General features: G+C 44.4%; 1 protein-coding gene across 3 annotated transcripts in view; it reads right to left on the reverse strand.

Moving 5' to 3' along the window:
- The window catches only part of DNAH10 (dynein axonemal heavy chain 10), a 135,693-nt gene that overhangs the window by 83,418 nt on the left and 26,356 nt on the right, over positions 1-25,919 (reverse strand). For 2 of the 3 annotated variants that reach the window (XM_004753085.3, XM_013056431.2), the window contains exons 12-25: positions 25,679-25,849; positions 23,173-23,349; positions 21,073-21,198; positions 20,105-20,277; positions 19,360-19,511; positions 14,541-14,705; positions 13,499-13,706; positions 11,192-11,348; positions 7,872-8,348; positions 7,605-7,763; positions 5,757-5,873; positions 5,570-5,672; positions 4,921-5,099; positions 756-967 (exon numbers count right to left, since the gene is read on the reverse strand). In XM_004753085.3, coding sequence (XP_004753142.1) covers positions 756-967; positions 4,921-5,099; positions 5,570-5,672; positions 5,757-5,873; positions 7,605-7,763; positions 7,872-8,348; positions 11,192-11,348; positions 13,499-13,706; positions 14,541-14,705; positions 19,360-19,511; positions 20,105-20,277; positions 21,073-21,198; positions 23,173-23,349; positions 25,679-25,849 — 2,576 coding nt within the window. Of the gene's footprint in view, positions 1-755; positions 968-4,920; positions 5,100-5,569; positions 5,673-5,756; positions 5,874-7,604; positions 7,764-7,871; positions 8,349-11,191; positions 11,349-13,498; positions 13,707-14,540; positions 14,706-19,359; positions 19,512-20,104; positions 20,278-21,072; positions 21,199-23,172; positions 23,350-25,678; positions 25,850-25,919 lie in introns of those variants that run through there. The other variant, XM_045073673.1, reaches the window with a different exon arrangement.

Genomic DNA, 25,919 nt, shown 5'->3' on the forward strand with positions numbered 1-25,919 from the left:
TTTTTTCATCTTTTTTTTTTTTTTTTTTAAAGAAGAGCATAAAATATCACATGAGAAATGTTCTGTAGCGGGGCGCCTGGGTGGCTCAGTGGGTTAAGCCTCTGCCTTCGGCTCAGGTCATGATCTCAGGGTCCTGGGATCGAGTCCCACATCGGGCTCTCTGCTCAGCAGGGAGCCTGCTTCCTCCTCTCTCTCTCTCTGCCTGCCTCTCTGCCTACTTGTGATCTCTCTCTCTCTCTCTCTCTCTCTGCCAAATAAATAAATAAATAAATCTTTAAAAAAAAAAAAAAGAAATGTTCTGTAGCGATTGCATGTTGAAATGATAATGTTTTGTATAGATTGGGTTAGTTAAAATACGTTACTAAAATTATTTTTACCTCTTTCTTTTAAAGCAGCTAATGGAAACATTTTAAATCGGGACCTGGGTCATGGATTTCTGCAAATACCCGATGGCATTGATCTAGATCCCCTACTGGCTTGTTTTTTGTTTTTTTTTTTTAAACCGTTCGAATGAAGCAACCACAAATGCCCATTTACATCTGGTGGGTTTGTGCTTTTAAAAAAATAAGAGAATCCTTGTGGTTGGCAATTGTCTAGAAAGTTCTCAAGGAAACAAGTCTGTAGAAATGTGACCTGCATCTTAAAATTCCAGTGGGGCTGTTGCGACCTTGGGCTTTGTCATCAGATCTCAGCAAGGACCTATTTTAGACTGAAGCGCCTCCCCCTGTCTGAGGGGCTAACAGGACGAAACCAACCTGTCTCTCAGGGCTTCGTGCTTCAAGTCAAGAAGTAAAGGAATCGAGTCTTTGAACGCCTTCATCTTTGCCTCTAAGTGGTAGGCCACCGTTAAATTTCGGACCTGCCGGGGCAGCTTTCTGAGGGACTTGAGAAAACCGTCGATTCCTTCCTGGAGGAACTGAACATTCAGGTTGACCCAGAGGGTCTGGGACCATTCTGCTTTCGCAGCCTGGAAATGGGTGAGAAACAGTCCCATCAACAAGGCCCCTCTGACCTGCGGGAGCCTGTACTCCATCCTTGGGTTAGGGTTTGCAAACCAGAGCGCCCATCTAGCCACGGGAACCTCAGCTTCTCAAAAGGAAATACGGATTACTGGCTCCAAAATACAAACAAAATTATTCCAACTTTTTCAAGGCCCGGCCAAAATAATGCGGTCTCTTGAGGATGTGTGGAGTCCAAAAATACGTCTTTCTTGGCAGAGGAGAAAAGGGAGAATCAGTATCAGGCATCTCTTAAGTCACAGAACATCTTCATTCCTAAAGCCTGTATTTCATTCAGGCACGGTCCTAATGTGCTTCTCTTTCCCAGTAAAAGCAGCTACGTTTACAAAATACTTATAATTTGGATGATCCTGCCGGATTAGCGTACAGACCAATCAGCATTTTGTGCTGGATTTCCTGATATTTAGCCTAGAAAGTACTACCTTATATAAAACTTACCATCTTGCAGAGTCTGCATTTGCAACCTGTGACCACAAGGCTCAATGGGGTTGTTTGGAGTCACGAAATGTATTTAACAGAAAATTGTGTTAATTGATGAAATATACAAATGGTCATCTTTTGACTTAGATGTAAATGACATTAAGATATATTTACAATTTTTCATTTTTTTCTTCATCTTCTGAAAAGATATTAAAAGCTCAAACACATTTTTAGATTATTTTGAGATGACATTCACAAGTCGTTAACTTTTCTTTGCAAAAATTTAATGAGAGATGAATCAGAAAGAAACTAAAAGTACTTTTTGGAGTTCCTACACCTAAACATACAGCCTGTCCATCATTAATGGGCCTTTCTTCCCTCCACCCTCCGTTCCCCTCCCCTCTCTCACTGACACATTTGGAAACACCTCATCTATGGTTAAATCCACTCCTTGCATTTGTTCAGTGCTCAACACCTACCCCCAGACAGCCAACCATGATGGCTGAGGACCTCATTTACTGGCCTCAGTCTAAATCCAAGGCCCTAATGCTGCCTTCCCTTGGGGCGCAACTGCTGCCCCATTCTTTCCCATATCACCACCTCACCCCTGCTTCATTATCCTCAACCGGCCACACTCCTCCTGCCCCTTCTCCTCTCTGATCATCTTGCTACGCACGTCTCTGAAGCAATCAGAACAGACCGTTCAACATCTCCCACCGGAAGCACATCTGGGCATATGCTCTGCCTTCCCCATATGACCCTACTGACTCCAACCCGAGGCCACATGCCAACCCCACCCTTTCCCTTGGACTCAAGGACAACAGACATCACGCAAGCAAGTCTCCCTTCCATCTCCTATCACTGTGTTTCCGCCCTCCTGGATCATTCCCATCACTAGGCAATTCCCATTTTTATTTCTCCCATCATAAAAAAAATTATCCTGACCCCACGTCCCTTCTACCCAACCGCCACTCACTTCTCTGCTTCCCTTCGCAAAAAAACACATTGGGAAACTTGTCTAGATTTGGCACCTCTGATTCCTCTCTCCCCATTCTTTTTCATCTTTTGGGGGGATGATTAACTGGCATATATAATTCGACACATTTAGACGCACAATTTGCCACATTTGGGCATGTGTGCCCACCCATGAGGTCATCACCACAGTCGAGATCATGAACTCGTTCACGGCTCTCAAAAGTCTCCCCCTGACTCTCTGTAACTCCCCCCACCACCATCACACGCATTGCCCTGCTTTCCGCCATGATGAATTCATGGGCATGTTCTAGAACTGTATGCAGACGGAATCCTACAGGAGGTGCTCTTCGGTGTCTCAGCAAGACGATTTTGAGACCATCCACATCGCTGCCCTAGGACATCAATAGTTCAATACTTTCTACGACTTTCTCGAATTCCATGCGATGGACTGGCACAGTTTACCCACGCACCTGGTGGGGCGCTGGGTTGTTTCTAGTCTTGGGTTAGCACAAGTAAATCTGCTGTGAACACGGATGTAAAAGTCTTTGCAGGGACCTATGCTTTCTTTGTTTTGGAGCAAATACCTTGGACTCTAATCAGGTCGGTAGCTACTATTCCGTTGAAATGTTTCTCCCCAAGGTCACCGTGGCCTCTGCGAATGAAATTCTGTGTTCATTCCACACACCTCCCCCACACACAGCATGTGGGGCAGTCCGACAGCCCTGCCACCTGGAAAGGCTGTTTTCACTTGGCTTCCAAGACATTCTACTCACCTGTTTATCCTCCCCCTCTGAGACCTCTCTTTGTTCTCCTTTCCTTTTAGGGGCATCTTCTTGTGATATCTGATGTTGGAGAATCCCACTACCTGCAGTACCAGGCTGAATAGTGCCCCCCCCCCCAGAACTCATGTCACCCTGGAACCTCAGAACGTGACCTTATGTGGAGATCAGGCCTTTGCAGATGGAACTCAGTAAGAAGCGGTCACGCTGAAGAAGGACAGGCCCTAAATCCAAAGACTGCCCCCAGGGAAAACCTGCTCCTGGCTCAGGGCTTGCTCAAATGCCACCACCTTGAGCCACCACCTTCCTCCCCTGGGCACCTCCGTGCTCTGTTGACTGTAACCCTATTACACATCAGAGGACGATGGTGATTGGTTCACGGGACAGCACGATGGTTAACTTTATGGGTGAACTTGACCGAGCCAAAGGTGCATGGGTATTTGGTTAAACATCATTCCAGACAACATTTCCCAGGGCATTTCTGGGTGATATTAACATTGCAATCAGCAGCCTGAGTAAAGCAGATTTCCCTCCCCGGGGAGGCTGGGCCTCATCCAATCCACTCAAGGACCAGAGAGAAAAAGACTGAGGAAGAAAGGATTCTCCGTCTGTCTTCAAGCTGGGACACCAGCCTTCTCCTGCCTTTGAGCCCAGACCTGAGCCAGAGCTACACTGTCAGCTGCCTGGGTCTCCAGCTTGCCAACTCCACATATTGGGACTTCTACTCTCCGTACCTGTGTGAACCGATTCCTTACAACAAATCTATTTGGTGGGGCACCTGGCTGAGTCACTGGGTAGAGCATATGACTCCTGATCTTGGGGTCATGACTTTGAGCCCACATTGGACACAGAGTTTACATTAGATAGATAGGTAGATAGATAGATAGATGATAGATTGATCAATCAATGATTTGGTGCCTATTTGTTCTATTTCTTGGGAGAACCAAACTTAAACATTCTCTCCTGGGGACGCAAGAGGGCAGAAATGGCATGGGCAGATGCAACTCCCTTCCAGACCCTCCCCTCCAACCAGCACAGAGCTGGGCTCTACCGAGCAGAGGGAAGTGGTAGAGGAACAAGTGAATGAATGGCGTGAATTTGCATGGGGAACAAACCTTAAGAGGACATCCAAATGTCACGATAGTTGCTATTTTGTTTTAAAAGATTTTGATTTGAGAGAGAGAAAGAGCATGAGAGGGGGCTGAGGGAGAGGGAGAAGCAGCCTCCCCACTGAGTTGGGTGCCTGACTCGGGGCTCGATCCCAAGATGCCAGGATCACAACCAGAGCCAAAGGCAGACGCTTAACCGACTGAGCCACCCAGGTGCCCCGACAGCTATTACTTTTAATTTCCACTTTCAACTAAAATGGTTCACCCCACTCCTTACCCAAGCTCTAGCCACAAAAGGGAGTGTTCTTTTTTATTATTGTGGTAAAATACACATGACATTTACCATTTTAAGCACTTTCACGTGTCCTATTCAGCGATATCAAGTATAGTCACCATGTTGGGCAATCATCACCACCATCCAGTTCCACGACTTTCTCCCCAAAGGGCAACAAACCCTGGATCCGTTGGCAATCGCTCCCCATCACTGCCTCCCAAGAGCCAAAGTGAGAGCTTCTACAAAATTGGCCCCCGTCTCCTTATCATGGTGGCCTCACAATCCAGTGGGCCCTGTTAGTCCTCACACTGCCTTCAGGGAGGGGCGTGCGGCCGGACACTTACCTTCAGTCCTTCGTAGAGCTCGTAGATGGCCTTCAGCCCGTTCATTTCCTTCTGCACTTTGAGCAGCTCTGGGTACATTGTAATTGGAAGATCAAAAAGTTTCTCAGCATTAGCTAGCTCCTGGCGGTTCCTTTCATGTTTCGTGAGCTCTCTTTCAAAAGAGGCTAAAAGTTCTACTCCTGGTGAATAAGTAAACACATAGATCAGTGAGTGCCTAGAAATACAAGAAATCATAGGCAGTGGACATAAACTATCACTCCATCCACAGAAGCCATCTTGGAAGACACTTTGGGAGTTACCACAACTGTAGCTCTCCGTCATTCCAAAGGAAACCAGAGGGCCAGGTTACGTATGTGAAATTTTCCAGTTAGAAAACTCTGTCTCCTTTGCATTTATCACTCAATCCACCTGGGCCACACAAGAGAATCCCCATGGGAGCTTTAAAAATCTTGCCATCGGGACCACCCTCCAAAACAACGGGATCGGACTCTTTGGATCTGGGCCCCAGGCATCCATGTGCTTTTGGGATCCTCAGGTGAACCTAGTGTACAGTCAAGGTCAAACACCAGGGCTCCATTCCATCATCCCGTGAAGTTCTGAAGCAAACCACAGTCGAGTACCTCAGCCAGTCCAACAGGAACATTCTTACCTTTATCAAGATCGTCACCAACAGAACCAGGGCCTTCACGGTAAAAACGCTTTGCAAAATCCTCTATCTGCTGTCTGTAATTTGATATTTCACCTCGAGTAATCTGAGAAGGGCAGGATTGCATTAATTTATCCCAAGGGATATTTGTGAATATCTTTACTCAGAAAGCAGAAAATTTAAAAGGTACCTCTGTGAAAGTTCTCTTGATGCTCCCAAGAGCATGTTCCACATTCACAGAGTCGTTAAACAGATTCAACCACATGTTTTCGATGTTGTTAACCAGTTCTTTCTCTGCATCAGAAGGCTAATAAAAAAAATTTTTTAATTAAAAAAAAAAAACAGAACAAATAATAAGTGGTCTGCAAATTGGAACTGGAATTCTGGTCAAAGCTACTCCCCCCAAGGATTTCTGCTTCTAATAATAGCAGGCTGGCTTATTTGAGCTCATGAGAAAACTGCTTCGATTAGAAAAAAATTATATATTTATAATGCAAACAAAATCAGGATGAAATCACATTTAAAAATAACTAAATTAAAAAAAATAACTAAATAACACAGACAGAAAGAGAGATAACCTAGAGAGCTAAGCCCTTCATAAACTAAAATCCAGCTTTGAATCAACACAATGTCCAATTAAAATAAGGTTATCTTAGCTTGCTGGTACATCCAGCTGTGCTGTCTGTCAGAAGCAAAAACACATCTTCTCTAATGAAACACAACATCTGGAGCCTCCAATTCTCTCTACAAATTTGTTACGTACAATGTCCAGAACTCAATAAGAAATAACAGGTAGATAAGGATCAAAATGACTTGAAGGAAACCAAGAGACACACAGACAATACAAGCAGACCCTAATGAGCTCTAAGACACAGAATTTTAAAAAGTTTTACTGGGGCGCCTGGGTGGCTCAGTGGGTTAAAGCCTCTGCCTTCAGCTCAGGTCTTGACCTCAGGGGCCTGGAATCGAGCCCCACATCAGGCTCTCTGCTTGGCAGGGAGCCTGCTTCCTCCTCTCTCTGCCTGCCTCTCTGCCTACTTGTGATCTGTCTCTGCCAAAGAAATAAATAAAATCTTTAAAAAAAATTGTTTAAAAAGTTTTACTTAGTAGATGGAAGCAAAGACAACATTGAGAACTTTTCTTTTAAATAGAAAAATACAAATTTTGCAACACTGTACATTTTTCTGATGAGAGGACCTCTAGCTTTTTAGGCTATCGCTCAGTGAAGGTGTTCAAAGCAGTCAAGCAACATAAACTCTGAAATACAAATCTTAGGCAAATGAAGACTTATAATGGTTATCTGCTTCTTCTTTCTAGTCTGCTTTTCCAGCTGATTCTTTTTGAGTGTATGTGACATACAGCTTGAAAAATTTTGCATGCAGTTTCATGGAGAGGTCAGACCCCCTCAAACTCCTCCACAGACTTCTAAAGATCCTTGAAACCACCCTAAATGACCCCTGATAAAGATAACTGAATTATTATTCTCTACCCATTTCTTTTATCACATCCTCCTCCTCCCTCACTCTCCCTCTCTCACTTATCATTTTTGCAAAAGCCTTTTACTTATTAAAGGAAGTTAACACCAAAAATAATAAGAAAAAAGAGGGGAAAAAAACAAACAAAACAAGGGGGAGAATCAACATGGTGTGCAGTTACAAATCAATCTATGAAAAAATACTACTTGAGCCACGCAAGATCAAGAAATAATCTGTTTCCATTATTCTAAATAACTGTGGGGTTGCTTTGCATTTAAATGTTCTTACTTAAAGTCATATTTGAGGGGCACCTGGGTGGCTCAGTGGGTTAAAGCCTCTGCCTTCAGCTCAGGTCATGATCTCAGGGTCTTGGGATCAAGCCCCACATCAGGCTTTTGCTCAGGGGAGAGCCTGCCTCCCACCCTCTCTCTGCCTGTCTCTCTGCCTACTTGTGATCTCTGTCTGTCAAATAGATAAATAAAAATTTTTTTTTAAATGTCATATTTGAGAAACATTTCTGAAAAGGGTCTTAGAATTCAATGATAAGAAAATCATTCACTCACAAAGACATTATACATCGCCATGGTGCGGTATCGCTCCTGGACATCCCTGTATCTCAGTTCCATGATCAGAGATTTACTTCTAATTTCTGCAATGGTTGCAAGGACAAACTTGAGATCTTCAAGGGTATTGGGGCTCTTCTTCAGGTTCTTGGTCAGGGTCTAGAAAAGAAAGGACAAAGGACACTTAATGAACCTAGAAAAAAACAGTCTGAAGGGAAGACCCAACTTTCATGAGAAGCAGTTTCATTAAAACCAGTGATCCGCTACCTCCATCTCTTCATGGAGACTATAAAGCTCCTCCTTTGCAGACTCATTGAGAAGCTTCCCAAGTGAGGTCACCCAAGACTTGGCATTTTCCTGCACGGTGTTTGCCAGAGGCCCTAGCTGGAGCCTGATGCAGTGCTCATCCTTGATTAAAGGGTGACGCAGGACATCTTGGGCTATCTTGGAATAGAACTGCAACTTTTCATCATACGCCACACAAGGAGGTCTCTTGGCGGCGAACTTTTCCATCACAATGGCTTTGTCCAATTTCCACAGAGGTCGGTACCTCTTCCATTTCTGGAGGTACTTCATAAGACTCATCAGAATCCTGTGGACATTCTGGGGGATCATAACAGCTTGTTCAATGATCTGAGGGTTCACTGAAATATCACTGTAGAAGCTGATTATAACAAGTTCTTCTTCCTCCCCCTTCTGAGGGGGGCATTCTATGCAACTGCCATGCATCCATCGAACAAAATGCTGGCAAAAGAAGAATCGGGGGAAAAAGACAGCACTTCAGTATTTATCTTGCTTCCTATGTATATATCTATATGCAAGAATAAGTCTTGCTAATAATGGAAATCACTTTATTATTTTTTCCCTTTCACATTTTTACCATGGTTAAAAAAAAAAACACATGATGTAGAATTTACCATTTTAGCCATTTAAAGGGTTTCTAATTCAGTTACACTAAGTACATTCACAGTGCTGTATAACCCTCATCATGACCTCATTCTAGAAGTTTTTATCACTGAATTACCTATTAGTACTTACCCCCCATTTCTCCCATTCCCCAGCCCTTGGCAAGCACTGTTCTACTCTCTGCCTCTAGGAGTTTGACTTCATTTTTTATTTAAATTTTAGTTAACATACAGTGCAATATTGGTTTCCCGATGGAACAGGAGAAAATATTTGCAAATGACATATCTAATAAAAGGCTAGTATGCAAAATCTATAAAGAACTGATCAAACTCAATAACTCCCCCCAAAAATAACCCAGTTAAGAAAGAGGAAGAAGACATGAACAAAGAAAACATCCAGATGGCCAACAAACACAGAAGATGCTCAACATCACTCATCATCAGGGAAATGCCAGTCAAAACCATGAGATACCACCTCACACCTGTCAGAGTGGCTAAAATTAACAACACAAGAAACAATAGGTGTTGGTGAGGATGCGGAGAAAGGGGAACCCTCCTACACTCTTGGTGGGAATGCAAGCTGGTGCAACCCCTCTAGAGAACGGTATGGAGGCCCCTCAGAAAGTTCAAAATAGAATTACTCTGCCATCCAGCAATTGCCTCCTAGGTATTTACTTATAGGATACAAAATACAGATTCAAAGGGGTACCTGCATCTCAGTGTTTATAGCAACATTATCAACATTAGCCAAACTGTGGGGAGAGCCAAAACATCCACCACTGACAAGTGGATAAAGAAGATGTGGTCTATACATACAATGGAATATGACTCAATCATCAAAAAGAATAAAATCTTGCCATTTGCCATGACATAGATGGAGCCAACATGTATAATGCTGAGCAACAGATGAATATATGGGAAGTGGGGGAGAAAGGAGAGAAACAAACCATGAGAGACCTCTTCAGGACAGAAAACAAACAGGGTTGATGGAAGGAGGCAGGTGGGGGATGGGCTAGGTGGGGGAGGGGCCTCAAGGAAGGCATCGGTTGTGATGAGCACTGGGTGTTGCAGGTAAGTGATGAATCACGGAATTCTACTCCTGAAATCACTTTATTATTAATAAATCATGCTAGATTACAAAAATGACCACAATCCTTGGTTCCTCCCATCAAGGGATGAGTTCATTGGCAAAGCTCTATCATGAGAGGGTCTATTTTCCCACATGCCCTAGCGTGTGACTTAACTTGACCAACGGAAAGGGGCAGACATGGTCTTGTGCCAGCTGTGGCCCAGCCGCTGCCCTCCTCATGCTCTTGAAACTGCACAAGCAGCAGATGAATGCACTTGAGCTAGCTTAGCAGACGATGGCAAGCCACACGCAGGAGAACCATGGTGCCCCAGCCAACAGCCAGGTGATCATCAGACCTGTGACCGAGCACAGCCAGGACCAGAAGAACCTCTCAGCAGAACCCAGCCCACAGAACCATGAGCAAAGAAATTCAGTTACTGTTTTAAGCCACTAAGACCTAAAGTAAATTATTATGGAAAAAAATAACTTTTAAATTAACAATAGCCATCCACTTCCTAAACATCAGTTTCCATAGATGGAGAAACATAAAGTCAGGAAAATGGACCCCCCCAGGGTCCCAGAATGATCTATGAATTTGCCACCCCTTTGCAACACAGTCAAGATTCCCTCTTCCTGGGGCACCTGGTTGGCTCAGTTGATAAGCACCTTCCTTCGGCTCAGGTCATGAATCCAGGGTCCTGGGATAGAGTCCCACATCAGATCCCCTGCTCAGCAGGGAGACTGCTTCTCCCTCTGCCCTTCCCACCACTTGTGCGCGCTCTCTCTCTCTCTCTCTCAAATAAATAAAATCTTAAAATAAATAAATCTGAAAAAAAAAAAAGAAAAAAGAAGGAAAGAAAGAGCAGGCAGGCAGGTGATAGCTGAAGACCATGGTAAGGAGTTCAGATTATGTTCTAATGCAGCGTGAAGTCATCCAGGGTTTTTGTAGAAGAGATCTGATGTGAAATGACTCATGCTTTAAAAAGCTAACTCTGGTCCTCCTCTCTCATGGCTGAGAAGATATTGTGGAAGCTTCTGCAGTCATCCAGGTGTGGAATGACGCACAGGAGTCAACCAGGCTTCCCAGGGCCGGGATGTGGACGGATGGGAGGAAACAGAAGGACCAACGCTGGCTCCTAGGTTTCTGGCTCATGCGATTAGGTTGGTGCTCATGCCAGTTTCCTGCAATAAGACAACCTGGGGCAGGAACAAGTTGCAGGATAGGAAGTCAAGAATTCCACCTTGGACATGCCAAGGCTCAGGTCAGAGCAGACTCCCCCAGGGGGCATGTGACTCGAATAGCAGGGTGAGCAGCAGAGAGGTCTGGGCTGGGGACAGACGTGGGTGGTCATCTCCAGAGGAGTAGGATTAAAAGCCATGGGACTGGTTATGATTGCATGGAGAGGAGAAAAGGGAGCTGGGATCAAGCCAGTGTGGGCCACTCTGGCCTCGAGAGGTGTAGAGGAAGAGCCAGGAAGGAGAACAGTCTGGATGAGGAGCAGAGCGGAGCCTGGGTTCGCCACCTCCTTAGCAACTTGCTTCCCAAAGCCTGTGGGCCAGCTGTCAGGGGCGACGGGCCCCCTGTGAATCGACACAGACACGTCCGCCCTTACCTTGGTGATCTCCACACAATTTCGGACACAGTGGACGCACATTTTGTCGATCTCACTCGCGTTGGGATGCAAGATGATCTCGGGAGCCGTCAGGATGGTATCCGTTTGAAACAAAGGAACATTCCCAAGGATTAGAGAATTAAAAGACTGCAGATTCCTGGGAGGGGTTAATAAAAGAGACCCAGGGCTCCCTGGAGTGACGTACATCCAACACTCGAGGGAAACCGCTAGCATCACAAAAGCCACACGTGAAAACCTGCTGTGAGGAACAGCTCATGTCATAGCAGACAGTGTACACTGAGTTTCGTTATATACCCTTGTTTGGACCTACATTTCTAAATAGCTCATTTCTACTTTTGGGAAGTGGATTTCAGTTGGAAGACACTTTAACAGTGCTGACTTCCAGAAACTCTTCCACCTGGCTCGGAAAAATGGTCTTCATACAGGCTTTGTCTTCCCCCAGAAAGTCCCTCACGCTTGTAGCTTGCTCCGGGTCTTCTGGATGCAGCTCAAAGGTGGCCTCTGGAGGTCTTTTTGACCACCCAGTTAACACAGCTGCTCTGTTTTCTCCCAGGAACACTATTCTGCCTTATTTCTTTCATAGAAATCATGTTGGTTATGTCTGGTTCCTTGTGTTTTGTATCTCTCCTATGAAGATGGAGAAGCTCCAGAAGGATAGGGTCCAGTGCCTGGCACATGCAGGCTCTAAGAAACCTGTGAATGAATGAGTGGATGGATGGATGGATGGGTGGATGGAAGGGTGGATGGGGAAGATGGATGGATGGATGGATGGATGGATAGTTGGATGGATGGCTCACATAGCATATTAGAAAGGGAAACATCACAGGAAGTGTCCTATATAAGGGGCTGCTACAGGAATCTAAGTTAGAAACAATTTAAAAAATAAAATGTGTAGAACACAGTTTTTTATAAACGATCAACTTAGTGAAATTTATCAAACTGGGTCCACCCCTGGGGATAAAAATATATTATATGTTTATAAAAAATTTAAAAAAAAAACTAGGTCCAGGAAGCAAGACAACCAAAGGTGCTTATTTTATTTATCAATGTCTTGTTCCAAAGTAGATTTTATCAGCTCACAAAAATAGCTGCAGTAAGAGACCCTAAAATCAGAGTGGGATAAAATATGAAAGAAAGGAAACTAATCACAGATGTTTAATGAAGTTATCACTGACCCAGATTCACATTCTAGCCCTTCTTCTCACTAGATGTGTGTGTGTGGCCTTAGGCAAGTCACCTATCCTCCCAACAGTCTGTGAAAAATGAGGAGGAGATTGTAGAGAGTGTAACATGAGCCTGTGCACAGTAAGCTCCCATATGTGATAGATTTTAAATATATATATATATATATACCTAGAGCCAAGAATGAGACAATACAAACATAAGTACCTATAAACTTGCTGCATTTAGGCTACAAATTGGGCTCTGAGTTTCCCAGCAGCCAAGGAGAAAAGGGAAAGCTATGAAGTCAACAATTCACAGTACCCACACCATTTAATAACAAAACAACAGAAAAATGACAGAGAAAAAAGAAAACTCCTTAAAAAAAAAATGACAGAAAGAAAACTTTTTCAGGAGACTAGGATCAGAAGGGATGCTAGAAAAATTTCTTCTGGGGTTCTTCACAAAGAAGGGGTTGCATGATGAAATGAATACCACCCTTGACAATATGGAGGTAAGAGTCCCAGTGTGATGTTCCCATCACACTGACTTAGGGTCATTCTAGGAAACCAAACTAGGAATTCCTAGAATGATCCTTAGTCAATGTGATGAAGCTCAGGCAGTGAGCTTTGAGCTGGTCTAGCTGAGGTGCTGAGCTGTGGGCTGAGAGCTCTAGAAGGGACAGGAGAGCCTTGCCTGTTGTGAGGTTGGCCCACGTAATAGACATTCAACACATATGTGATGGCCATCCCAGCCAAGGATTTGCTATAGACCATCAGGGAGAATAATCGGGTCATATGTCCTTCAGTTCAGCCTCTCTCAATACAGGGGAGGTTATCACCTAGGATTTGGGTAATATTGAGTGACAGGATGTAGGTCTTTAGGATAGCTGAATAAGGGGAGGGAAAGCATTTCCTTTTCAGAATGTCGAGGGGCCTAATAAGAATGAGAGCCAAATGGGAAAGTCACCCTTCCGTCCTGGGAGCGCCCTTCAACCAGAAAGTGGACTTACTGTCCAGATGATTTCTTCTCTGCATTTTATGACTTTGTCTCCAACTATTCATATATGTAAATTATTTTAATCTATGCCCCCCGTCTTTAAAACAGGCAACAAGATTAACTTACTTCAGGATGAGCTTCGTCAAGACCTCATAAATTTTACGTTCCCAGTATTCGTAATAGGAGCCCAGCTTGGGAGCCTTGCCCGTGTTGGTGTGGATGACCAGACCCTCGACTTTGGTCAGTAGAGGCCCAATGGCAAGATACCACCTGACCATGTGATCCACATCTTTGGCCCTTTCCCTTTCGATGTGCTCAAAGAACTCCTTCACGCCTGTAGAGGAAGACATCGGTTACCATTCTTCGTGAGTGCAGGAAAGGACATTACTCCCAAAGCAATCCAAACATCAGCTATATCTCTTAGAAACCAGGGAGGGAGACAAACCATAAGAGACTCTTAATCTCAGGGGACAAACTGAGGGTTGCTGGGGGCGGGGGGATGTGGTAGTTGGGTGATGGACATTGGCATGGAGGGATGCGGTGTGTGCTATGGTGAGTGTTGTGAATTCTGTAAGCCTGATGAAGCACAGACCTGTACTCCTGAAACAAATAATACATTATATGTTAATTTTTTTAAAAAATACAAAACCAGCCTCTAACCTAGACTGAAAGAAAATAGGTCAATACCAAAAGTTAAGACATGCCCTAATCAAAAAACAAACGATAACACAGGAATGCCCACTGTGCCTGCTAAAGCATACTCCATACATAAGAGGGCTTTTAGATCTTCGCGCAACCTTGCTTTTCTTTAATTGCTTTTTGGCTTGTCTAAGACCATGTAAAAGACCTTGTTTAAACAAGTAAATGTCAGCCCATAAGAACACACTCTACTTTACTGTTACAAAGTTATTGACAAAAATACTCCTGATTGTCACTGACCCCACAATTTGAAAACTGTCTAAGCAACATAGAAAACATGGCAAAAAGAAAGAATTACTCATGATCCTTTCAAGTAAGTGACTGAGATCTTTGGGAATGGTTTTGTTCCATTTGTGGAACAAGTGTGTGTGTTTGTGTGTGTGTGTGAGCACGTGTGCAATCATAACCAACAGTTGGGGGTATTTTTTCCATTTCTTCTGTTATCAGAGAAACAAGAAATAATATCTACCTGGAAGATCTTCCTCATTTTTGGGTGCTGGATATTTAAAGAGGTTTATAGACTCTATTAACATAAGCCTGTTAGAAATGTCATCTGCATTCTTATGAATTTGGTGGACAAGGGATTCAAATTTCCCAATGGCCTGTTTGCACCGAGTTATGTAGTCAGCAATACCTTTGGGGAAAAAAGAAAGAGAAAGGAGAAAAAAAAAAGATATTTCGCTTTCAAACTCTTTCTTTCCATATGCTGCCCACCAACATCTGGGAGGTTAATACTGGCATCTGGTCACAGGAAAGACCCTGCTCATCTCATCCCCTTGGGTCTTGGTCAGGGCTAATATCCCTTTAGTACTCTTAGGGATGAGGACAAGGACCCCTGTACTCAGAATCCACCAGGGATGCCTGGGGGGCTCAGTTGGTGAAACGTCCACCTTTGGCTCAGGTCATGATCCCAGGGTCCTGAGATCAAGCCCCACGTTGGGCTCCCTGCTCAGCGGGGAGACTGTTTCTTCCTCTCCCTTGCCACTGTTTTGCACTCTCTCTTAAATAAATAAATAAAATAAAATAAAAAAAGAATCAATCAAATGATACATTTTCTCGGTTCAGATTTTAGCTAATCATCACCTAGAGCAGGAGAGGTAGTGAGGAGAAAGAGAAGGTTCAACTCCGTTGTCTTCCCACTGCTATGGAAACACGAACCTTCCACTCTACCCTACTCTGCTTCCAGTCTCCTCTGGCCCGTTGTTTGGAAAAGTAGCCAGTAATGACATGAATTGTAAACCTGGACATTTTTCACAAAGCAATCCAAACATCAGCTGTATCTCTTAGAAACCAGGGATGGAGACAGACTCTTAATCTCGGGGAACAAACTGAGGGTTGCTGGAGAGGAGGGGGGTGGGAGGGATGGGGTGGCTGGGGGATGGCCATTGGCATGGAGGGATGCCAGGCAGTGGTTTAAGCATGTCACGGTCATCAAGTGTTTACAACAATCCCGTGAACTGGGTACTAAGATGATGCTGACCTTACAGATAAGGACACTGGGCCTCCACAAAGTTCAGTCACAAGGGTAGAGCTGGACTTTTAACCCAGGGGGTTTAACTCGGCAGCCCAAGTCCAAATATGCATGTTCTCCATTCAAAGAAGGGAAGAAGAGAACGAAATGACAAGGAGAAGAGGGGAGAATATTTGAAAAGAAGGGGAAAAAAGAAGAGCAAAAATGCCTTGCTTATTTAAAAAAGCAAAGGGCACATGCTTTAATGAGCAATGGGTGTTGTACCCAAATAATGAATCATGGAACACTACATCAAAAACTGTACTGTATGGTGTATATACTGATGGTGACTAACATAATAAAAAATAAAACAAAAATAAAATTAAATTTAAAAAGAAAGGGAGGACGCCTGGGTGGCTCAGTCAGTTAAGCACCTGCCTTCGGCTCAGGTCATGAACCCAGGGTCCTGAGGTTGAGCCCCACACCGGGCTCTCTGCTTGCAGAGAGCCTGTTTCTCCCTTTCCCTCTGCCATGGAGAGAAGCCAACCAGCTAGGGACCTTGGGACCCAAAGAATGAGTTCCTTTTCCTTCTATATCTCAGACTTAGAGATTAAGAAACTGGCAACCCTGGGGTAGGGAGAGGGCGGTTGGGTTATGGACATTGGGGAGGGTATGTGCTATGGTGAGTGCTGTGAAGTATGTAAGCCTGAGGATTCACAGACCTGTACCCCTGGGGCAAATAATACATTATATGTTAATAAAAATAATTTTAAAAAAAGAAACTGGCAACCCATAAATGCTAAAGCCCCAAAAATTGTGTTCTGTCTAGCCAAAAGAAAGGAACATCCTGACAAGACAGAAAATTTTACAAAGTAACTGCTCTACTCTAGCCAAACGCCACAGAAAAAACTGTGACCTCACCCAAACCCTTGCCAATAAGGACCAGTTGGGGGCCTAGATGTCCACATTCATACTACTGTGATGAGGCACCCTGATCCCTCTACCAGAGAAGGCCATGGAGGTAAAAGGGACCATGTACAAAAAATTGTATGTCTATAAATTAGCAACAAACAAGTAGACACCAAAATTAAAAACACAGTATCATTTACAACCATTCATCAAAGATAAAATACTTGAGCATAAATCTAACAAAACATGTACAAAACTTGTATGTTGAAAACTAAACAGTGCTAATGAAAGAAATAAAAAATGTAAATAAATGGAAAGATATACCATGTTCATGGATTGCAAAGCTCAACAGAGTTCAGATATCAATTTTCCTTAAATTGATATACATAGCTAACATAATTCCCATCAAAATCCCAGTAAGCATTTTTTGGTAAATATAAACAAGATTATTCTAAAATTTATATGGAAAATCAAAGGAACTGGAACAGCCAAAACAATTTTCCTGAGGAAAAAAAATGGGAAGAATCAATCTAGCCAATTTCCAGACTTAACCTATATCTACAGTAATCAAGACTGTGATACTGGCAGAGGAACAGACACATAGATCAATGGAAAAGAATAAAGAACCCAGAAAGAGACCCATACAAATATGCCCAGCTGGTTTTCTACACAGATGCAAATTCAAGTTAATGGAAAAAGTTAGCCTTCTCCATTAATGATTAGACATCCATCATCAAGAAGTAAGAGGAGGGGGGCACCTGGGTGGCTCAGTGAGTTAAAGCCTCTGCCTTCAGCTCAGGTCATGATCTCAGGGTCCTGGGATTGAGCCCCGCATCGGGCTCTCTGCTCAGCGGAGAGCCTGCTTCCTCCTCTCTCTCTGCCTGCCTCTCTGCCTACTTGGGATCTCTGTCAAATAAATAAAATCTTTAAAAAAAAAATGAGGAGGAGGAAGGGGAAGAAGAGGAGGAAGAAGGAAGAGAAATAAACTTCAACTACAGTCTCACACTTTGAACAAAAAAATTAACCAAGATTGATCACAAACTTAACTGTAAAATTCAAAATTATAACAACTTTAAGAAAAATAGGAGAAAGTCTTTGGGATGCATATCAGGCAAAAAGAATCCTTATACTTGACACCAAAAGCATGATCCATAAAAGGGAAACTTGATTAATTGGGATTCTCAAACTTTTAAACTTTCAGTCTATAAAAGATGCTATTAGGACTATGAAAACACAAGTTATGGAGTAGGAGAAAATATTTGCAAACCACATATCCAACAAGGGGCTAGTATGTAAATATATAAAGAACTCTCAAAACTCACAATGCAAAAGCAAACAGTATCATCAGAAGACATAGAACGACATTTCACTGAAGATGATACACGGATGGCAAACCAACACGAGACAATGCTCAACATCATTAACCAATCCAGAAATGCAAATCAAAACCATAATGAGACCATTACATAGCTACACAATGATTATAATAAAAAAAAAATAGTGACAATACCAAAATGCTGGCCAAGACCCAGAAAAAAAATGGAACATATATTGTTGATGGAAATGCAAAATGGCACAGCCACTGTGGAAAACACCATGGCAATTGATAACAGTAATAATAATAAAGACTAAACATGCAAGCAGCATAGGACCCAGAAATTGCACTCCTGAGCATTTGTCCCAGAGAAATGAAACTCGTGTTCATGTAAAGCCTCACACACAAATATTTTTCTAGCACAAATGTTTATTCATCATAGCCAAACCTGGAAACGACCCAGGTGTCCTTCAACAGGTGAATGGCTTAATTAGGGCACATTGAGACCATGGGATTCCAGCCGCCAAAGAAACACACTACTGGTACACGTAACAGCTTGGACAACCTTCCAGGGAATTATGCTAACAGAGAAAAGCCAACCCAAAAAGGTTACATGCGATTTCATTTATGGAACACTCTTGAAATGACAAAATGATGGACGTGGAGAGCAGATTCGTGGTTGTAAGGGTTGTGGCTGGGAAAGAGTGTGAAGTGCATAGGACTTTAGAACAGCAACATGAGGGGCACCTTGGTGGCTCAGTGGGATAAGACTCTGCCTTTAGCTCAGGTCATGATCTCAGGGTCCTGGGATCGAGCCCTGCATCGGGCTCTCTGCTCAATGGAGAGCTTGCTTCCCCCACCTGTCTCTCTGCCTGCTTGTGATCTCTGTCCACCAAATAGATAAAATCTTTAAAAAAAATTTATTTATTTATTTATTTGACAGACAGAGATCACAAGTAGGCAGAGAGGCAGACAGAGAGAGAGGGGGAAGCAGGCTCTCCACTGAGCAGAGAGCCCCATGCGGGGCTCGATCCCAGGTCCCTGAGATCATGACCTGAGTCGAAAGCAGAGGCTTTAACCCACTGAGCCACCCAGATGCCCCAATAAATAAATCTTTTTTAAAAGGGGGGGAGGAGGTAACATGAGTTCTCACTGCAGTGCGGAAACACGCCACACCTCACTTGTATCGGTGTCAACAGGTCTGGAGTGTGAGCTGTACAACAGTTTTGTTGAATCTACCGTGGGGAGAGCACCGAGTAAAACATTCACAGCACCTCTCTGTGTTAATTCTTACAACTGGGAGTGAATCCACAAATTATTTCAATATTAGCAAAAGATAGAAAGATGTTGGGGAAAAAAATAAAAAAGTCACTTTATTTTTGGAGGACAAAGTATCGGGTCAGCCGGTTGTCCAAACGACATCCGTCTCATCTTCAGCCCCAACTAAAGCCTTGAGATTAAGTCTAAGTTCTACCAAGTATAAATGATTCATGTTTGAAACTCAGGTGTCAGCGACATCTACCTACACACAAAAAGTATAATTCAACGAAAGTGATCTTAAATTATTTTTGCATCCCGAAGTCTACAAGGTAATAAACAGATGAATTGTGTTACCTAGTGAGCTCCAATTTAGTCTTTTATATCCAGACCTAAACACTCTCATTAATTCCTGGGAATGATCGTCGAGAAGGAGAGACTCTGCCTCATTTAACGTTCCTATGAGCTTGTGATGGTGGTCCAGCATCCGTTGTATTCCTTCCGTGTACCTGTGCGTCACAGGAAAGTCACTGATACGAGCATGTACAATGGAGCTCATAAAAACCGTAACATTTTAAATAGGTTACAAAAACACCATTAACTAGGCTAAAGCTTTGTTTTCTTTTTCCTTTTTTTTTTTTAGCAGACTCCCCAGCCAGCATGGAGCCCAATGTGGGGCTCAAACTCACAACCTTGTGATCGAGACCTGAGCCGAGACCACGAGTCAGACACTTGACCACTGAGCCACCCAAGCGCCCCTAGGCTAAAGCTTGGATCGAGAGATGTGTAGCAATTGAAAACAATGCTGGTCTTCCCACTAACTTTCTTTTCTGGAAAATATTGGTTATTTTTCATTAGAAACTGTTATTTATGTTAACAAGGAATGGGTTTGTTATCGTTACTTTTAGAGGAATGGATGAATACAGTTTAAACATTGCTTAGTTGAATGAATACAGTTTAAACATTTCTAATCCTGGTGGCAATAAAATGCAGAAAAAAAGAAAGCAAGAGAGGGTGAGTTTTGCATAAATCTTTAAGAATGTCTAAAGGGGTTCTGAGATCAAGAAGCTTACTATTGATTTAAAAGAAGAACCTTTTTTACCTAAGAAATTTGTCCTCCTGGAGAGCAACATTTCTTGCTAATTCAGGGACAGAGAATCCTAGCTGTTCCAAGTACTTCGTTTCGTTAATAATCTCCTTGAGAGCCGGTGAAAAATTAATTGCAAACATGGCTCCCTTTTCCAAGTTGGCCGTCTCGTCAGCAATGGAAGAGGTCTGTGGAAGAGAGGTCTCACTAGCATGGCGAGGGCGGTCCGAGAAGGAGCCCGCACAGCCCAGGGCCCACGTACATTTGGAGAGAGATCGGCGAAGGGCCCTGGATGGGGCCAGGCAGGGGAGCCGGCTGGAGCCAGCTCGGATCCGTGTTTTGTTCAGGGAACAGTGTTCGATTTAAAGAATTTTAAGAATTCGATGTAGTCGCTCACTTTCCCAGACTGGTCAACTGCATGTAAATATCCAGAATCCTGGCTTCCCTGCCCGCCCCATCTGGGCCTCTGCACTCGGTCTGCTCCCTGCTGCAGGATTTCGCAGACCACAGTCCTAAAGCCGCCTGGCCCAGGTCTCTCCTGCCCTTCCTCGCCTCCAGCCCCGCCACGAGGATCTCGTCACTGAGCACCTGCCGTCTATCAGAGGCTCTGTAGAGCTCAAGTGCCGTGGACAAGGGCGAATCATGGGAAATGGCCTTTTTCTGCAGGTCAACGGACAACTACTTCGTACAGAGTTCGACTAGTGCTTCGTGTGTTGGTATCACCTGCTCTGACTCATTTTACAAATGGGGAAACTGAGGCTTGGAGTTCAGCCGCTCGCCCACAGGGTGAGCGGGGTTGCTGGATTCCGGCACATTTCCTCATCACGACAGGATGCTGCCTCCGTCTCCTCCCCTGGCAGCCTGGCCCCTTCTTTGCCTTGGATTTTGGAAACACCTGTCCACACACCGAACCTCAAGAAAATGGCAGACGCCATCATCTGCCCCCAGCGCCCTAACCTGGGCAAGGACCCGGAAATACGCACCTTAGTGAGCAGGCTCTTCTTCATAAGAGTCGGCAGGACCAGCTCCGTGGTCTCCCTCCACTGCTCATACTTCCTGTCCTCATAGTCCTTCATGGTCCTCCCCACTTCCAAGTACTTCTGTTTTACCTGTCAAGGAACTCGGGCAATTATCAGTTTGCCCTTGGAAATAACACTCCTCATTCTCTCTCTCTCTCTCCCCGCCCCCCTTTAAAAACAAAGTAATCTGTGAGCACATTTTGCAAAAGGAAGCACAGAAATTTTCACAAATTTTGGAGGGTGTGTTTAAGACGATACAACTTGAAATCCATGCCAACTAGCAGAGATCAGCAGACTCCAGCCCGTGGGCTGCCTTGGGTGCAGCCCGAGCAGAGAACAGCTTTTAACATTTTTAAAGGATTAGCAGGAACCCAAAAAGAATGACAGTGCTTTGCGATGTGTGAAAAGCACAGGAAATTAGAGTTTTGGCGATGGTACACCAAGTTTTGTAAGAACGCAGCCATGCCTGTTCCTTGTACCCCTCTCCATGGCTGCTTTCTTGCTACACCACGGCAGGGTATGACCTGCAAATGCCTAAAACATTTACTCTCCCAACCTTCGAGCAAATGGTTTCTCAACCCTGGTGATGTAACATACAAACACCCACAGGCGGGGGAGGGACAGTATTATCAGAAAGATGGTCCTCCTCCGGAAAAGCTGGAGATCAAGTTCAGGGAGAAGCCCTTGTGCCTGGTTACCTAGAAGATGCCTGTACAGATTAAGAAACCAAAGATACAGAGGGCTAGAATCCAAGATCTATAAAGAACTCCTCAAATGCAACACCCAAAAAACAGATGATCATGTCCAAAAATAGGCAGGAAACATGAGCAGACATTTTTCCAAAGAAGACATTCAAATGGCTAACAGACACATGGAAAAATGGTCATCATCACTAGCCATCAGGGAGATTCAAATCAAAACCACACTGAGATACCAACTTACACCAGTCAGAATGGCCAAAATTAACAAGACAGGAAACAGCGTGTGTTGGCGAGGAGGTGGAGAAAGGGGAGCCGTCCTACACTGTTGGTGGGGATGCAAGTTGGTGCGGCCACTTTGGAGGACAGTGTGGAGATTCCTTAAGAAATTAAAAACAGAGCTTCCCTATGACCCTGCAATGGCACTACTAGGTATTTACCCCCAAAGACACAGATGTAGTAAAAAGAAGGGCCATCTGTACCCCAATGTTCATAGCAGCAATGGCCAGTCGCCAAACTGTGGAAAGAACCAAGATGACCTTCAACAGATAAATGGATAAAGATGTAGTCCATAGGGGCGCCTGGGTGGCTCAGTGGGTTAAAGCCTCTGCCTTTGGCTCGGGTCATGATCCCGGAGTACTGGGATTGAGTCCTGCATCAGGCTCTCTGCTCATCGGGGAGCCTGCTTCCTCCTCTCTCTCTCTGCCTGCCTGCCTCTCTGCCTACTTGTGATCTCTATCTGTCAAACTAATAAATTTTTTTAAAATCTTAAAAAAAAAAAAAAAAAGATGTGGTCCATATACACAGTGGAGTATTGTGCCTCCATCAGAAAGGATGAACACCCAACTTTTGTAGCAACACGGATAGGACTGGAGGAGATTATGCTGAGTGAAATCATTCAAGCAGAGAGAATCAATTATCATATGGTTTCGCTTACTTGTGGAGCATAAGGAATAACACGGGAGACATTAGAAGGAAAGGAAAAGTGAATTGGGGGAAATCAGAGGGAGAGACGAACCATGAGAGACTGTGGACTCTGAGAAACAAACTGAGGGTTTTGGAGGGGAGAGGGTGGTGGGATTAGGATGGGCGAGCCTTAAATGGGTCTTAGGGAGGGCACAGATTGCCTAGAGCACTGGCTGTGGTGCATCAACAATGCATCTTGGAACAGTGAAAAAATAAATTTTTTAAAAAATAGTATGATGCCAAAGATAAAAAACACAAAATGTAGTTTTAAACCTGATCCTGAAATCAGAGACCACAGGAAAGACCTTCTCAGTGGGAGGCTTGGACATGCCCCTCCCGCGGGCAGCCCTCCCTTGTCGCTGAAATACTCGAGGGGATGACCCCGGCCAAAGTGACACACCTCTCTTCCTCCCTCACTGTCCAGGATCTCCTCCACCTCCTGGAACCTGAGGATGGTGTGCTTGATCCGAAAGAACAGGGACCGTTCCCAGTAGATCGCACCTGCTACTGGAGGGTGATTCTTGTACAGCGGGGGGTTGTCCAGGTTCTGAACAAAGAGCTTGTTAACGATGTCGATCTGAAAAGCAATCAGAGGCACGTGCGCCAGGAAGACTGAACTGGGTCTTGAAACCAACAAACGCTCGAGCATCAGACATCGAATGAGATACAGAATCATGCTTTTGGCTGATTATTTACTCTTTTTTTCTTACACCCCAGCAGGTTTTTCCCTTTGGTTTAACATAGGCAGTGCTCCAAATTGCCTTATGACTGCAGACCACGCACAATCATGTCACTGACTTAATAGATTTTTTTTTAAAGATTTTATCTATTTATTTGACAGAGATCACAAGCAGGCAGAGAGGCAGAGAGAAGCAAGTTCCCCACTGAGCAGAGAACCCGATGTGGGGCTCGATCCCAGAATGCTAGGATCATGACCTGAGCCAAAGGCAGAGGTTAACCCACTGAGCCACCCAGGCGCCCCAGATATCCTGAGATCTGTTCTAGGCAGGACCAGCAGCCAGGCCTACACAGTGTGTGTGTGCTTATGTACACATGCATGTGCACCCATACACACACACACACCACTGAGATTTTATAACTCTTTGATTTTTTTAATTACATAAAATACATATAACGTAAAATTTACCATCTTTCAGTGCTCCTGGGTGGCTCAGTGGGTTAAGCCCCTGCCTTCAGCTCAGGTCATGATCCCAGGGTCCTGGGATCGAGCCCTGCATCGGCTCTCGGCTCAGTGGGGAGCCTGCTTCCCCCTCTCTCTGCCTGCCTCTCTGCCTATCTATTTATGATCTCTCTCTCTGTATCAAATAAATAAAAACTTTTTAAATTTTTTTAAAAATTTACCATCTTTCAGTGCCTTTCAGCAGCATTAAGCACATTCACACCTTCGTATCACCACCACCACTTGGCTCAGAACGGTTTCATCCGTCCCAGAGACTCCCATCCCCACGAAACACTGACTCCCCACCCTCTACCCCCGACCCCCGGCACTCACCCCTCTCCCTTCTGTCTCCTGAATTTAACTCCTCTGTGTACTTCATGCAAGTGGAACCAAAGAGAGACTGAGCTTTTCTGACTTCAGAAATGTTCGGCCTCAACCCTGGAGCAGCAGGTGCCACAAGGTCCTTCCTTTAAGGCTGAGTCTTACTCCATCGCATGGAGAGACCACATTTTGTGTACCCATGCCTCTATCAGTAGACTCCCGGGCTGTTTGCACATTCTGGCCTGTGTGCCTAGTGCCGTGTGCGATACCTCTTCAAGACCCTGTTTTTGCTTCTGGAGAGTCTATGCCCAGAAGTGGAATTGGGGGACCACATGGTCTGGACCCGCTTTTTAAAAGCAGCAGCTCCACACTCTCATGTGGGTAATTAGAGGTGGGAGACACAATAGTAACCCCCCAGCAATGGTCCCGATCCCCAGAATCTATGAATATATTACGTGACAAAGGGAACTCAAAGTTGCCAAGCAGCTGACCTTATAAGGGTGATGACCCCAGATTAGCTGGGTGGGCCCGAGGGACCCACAAGGGCCCTTAAAAGAGGAAGAGGAAGGCAAAGCAGAGAGTCAGAGCGATGGACACGGGACTGGCCATCGCTGGCTTTGAAGACGGAAGGGAACCACGAACCTCTAAAAGCTGGGGATGGCGGTGGGGGGGGGGGGGGACCGAACAAGGAAATGGATTCTCCCTAGAGACTCCAGAAAGGAACCCAGCCCTGCTGACCCTTGGATTTCAACCCAATGAGACCAGGGCCGATTCCGGACCTTCAAGATCGTGTGTCAGGTAGCAAATCGGCGTGGTTCAAAGTCACCACGTTTGTAGCCCCTTGTTCCGGCGGCAAGAGGAAGAGACACGTTTGGAGACCCCCTCACTCCTTTATGTCACACCACCTGATTACACCACATGGTCTCATTTTGTCCTCTAAGATCCTTTATCCTCTGAATAAAATGATAAGCAATTTTTTTTTTTTTTTTGGTTTGTTTCTCCCACCAGATACTGTCTTCTTCGAAGGCAGAATCTGTGTTTTGTTCCGCTCTCCATCTCTGTGTCTCCCCCCACGTTTGGAATATGTGAACACCGGAGACATTCTTCTGAATTAATCTATAAAGATGTATACAGGTAGCCAAGACTTCCGCAATGATTAAAGTGACTCTGACTACTAACTCACACAGAGCCCATCACAACGGGAACTATAAATCCTTACTGAATTTCTTCACCGAACAAATCCACTTTGGTTCGGTTGCCTGGGGCGTGCTGTCACATGCTTACTGGGGAAAATGCCCCAGTTTCTCTGCACGTGGATGCGAGAGACAGACAAGAGCGTGATTCCATTCTCCACAGTTTGCCAAGGCTCTTCTACCGCTCCGGCACCTATAGATCTAGCAATTACCTCTTTGCAATACTGTGCAAGAATATCGTTGAATTTCATCATCATTTGTCGATTGATAGCTTCCCGTGAACGAATGTGCTTAAATTTTAAAAGCATGTCGAACGCTGCTTCTGCTGACCGAAGCGTCTTAAAAGATTCATCAATAAAATGTTTTGCTTCTTTCTCAATAACCTGCCAATAAATAAGTAAATAAAGAATAAATAAATAAAAATAAAATAAAACAATCCTCATGTATGAAACA

Source organism: Mustela putorius, unplaced genomic scaffold (genome assembly GCF_011764305.1).
Source record: "Mustela putorius furo isolate JIRA1106 unplaced genomic scaffold, ASM1176430v1.1 tig00537248_pilon_pilon_pilon, whole genome shotgun sequence".
NCBI classification, from domain to species: Eukaryota; Metazoa; Chordata; class Mammalia; order Carnivora; family Mustelidae; genus Mustela; species Mustela putorius.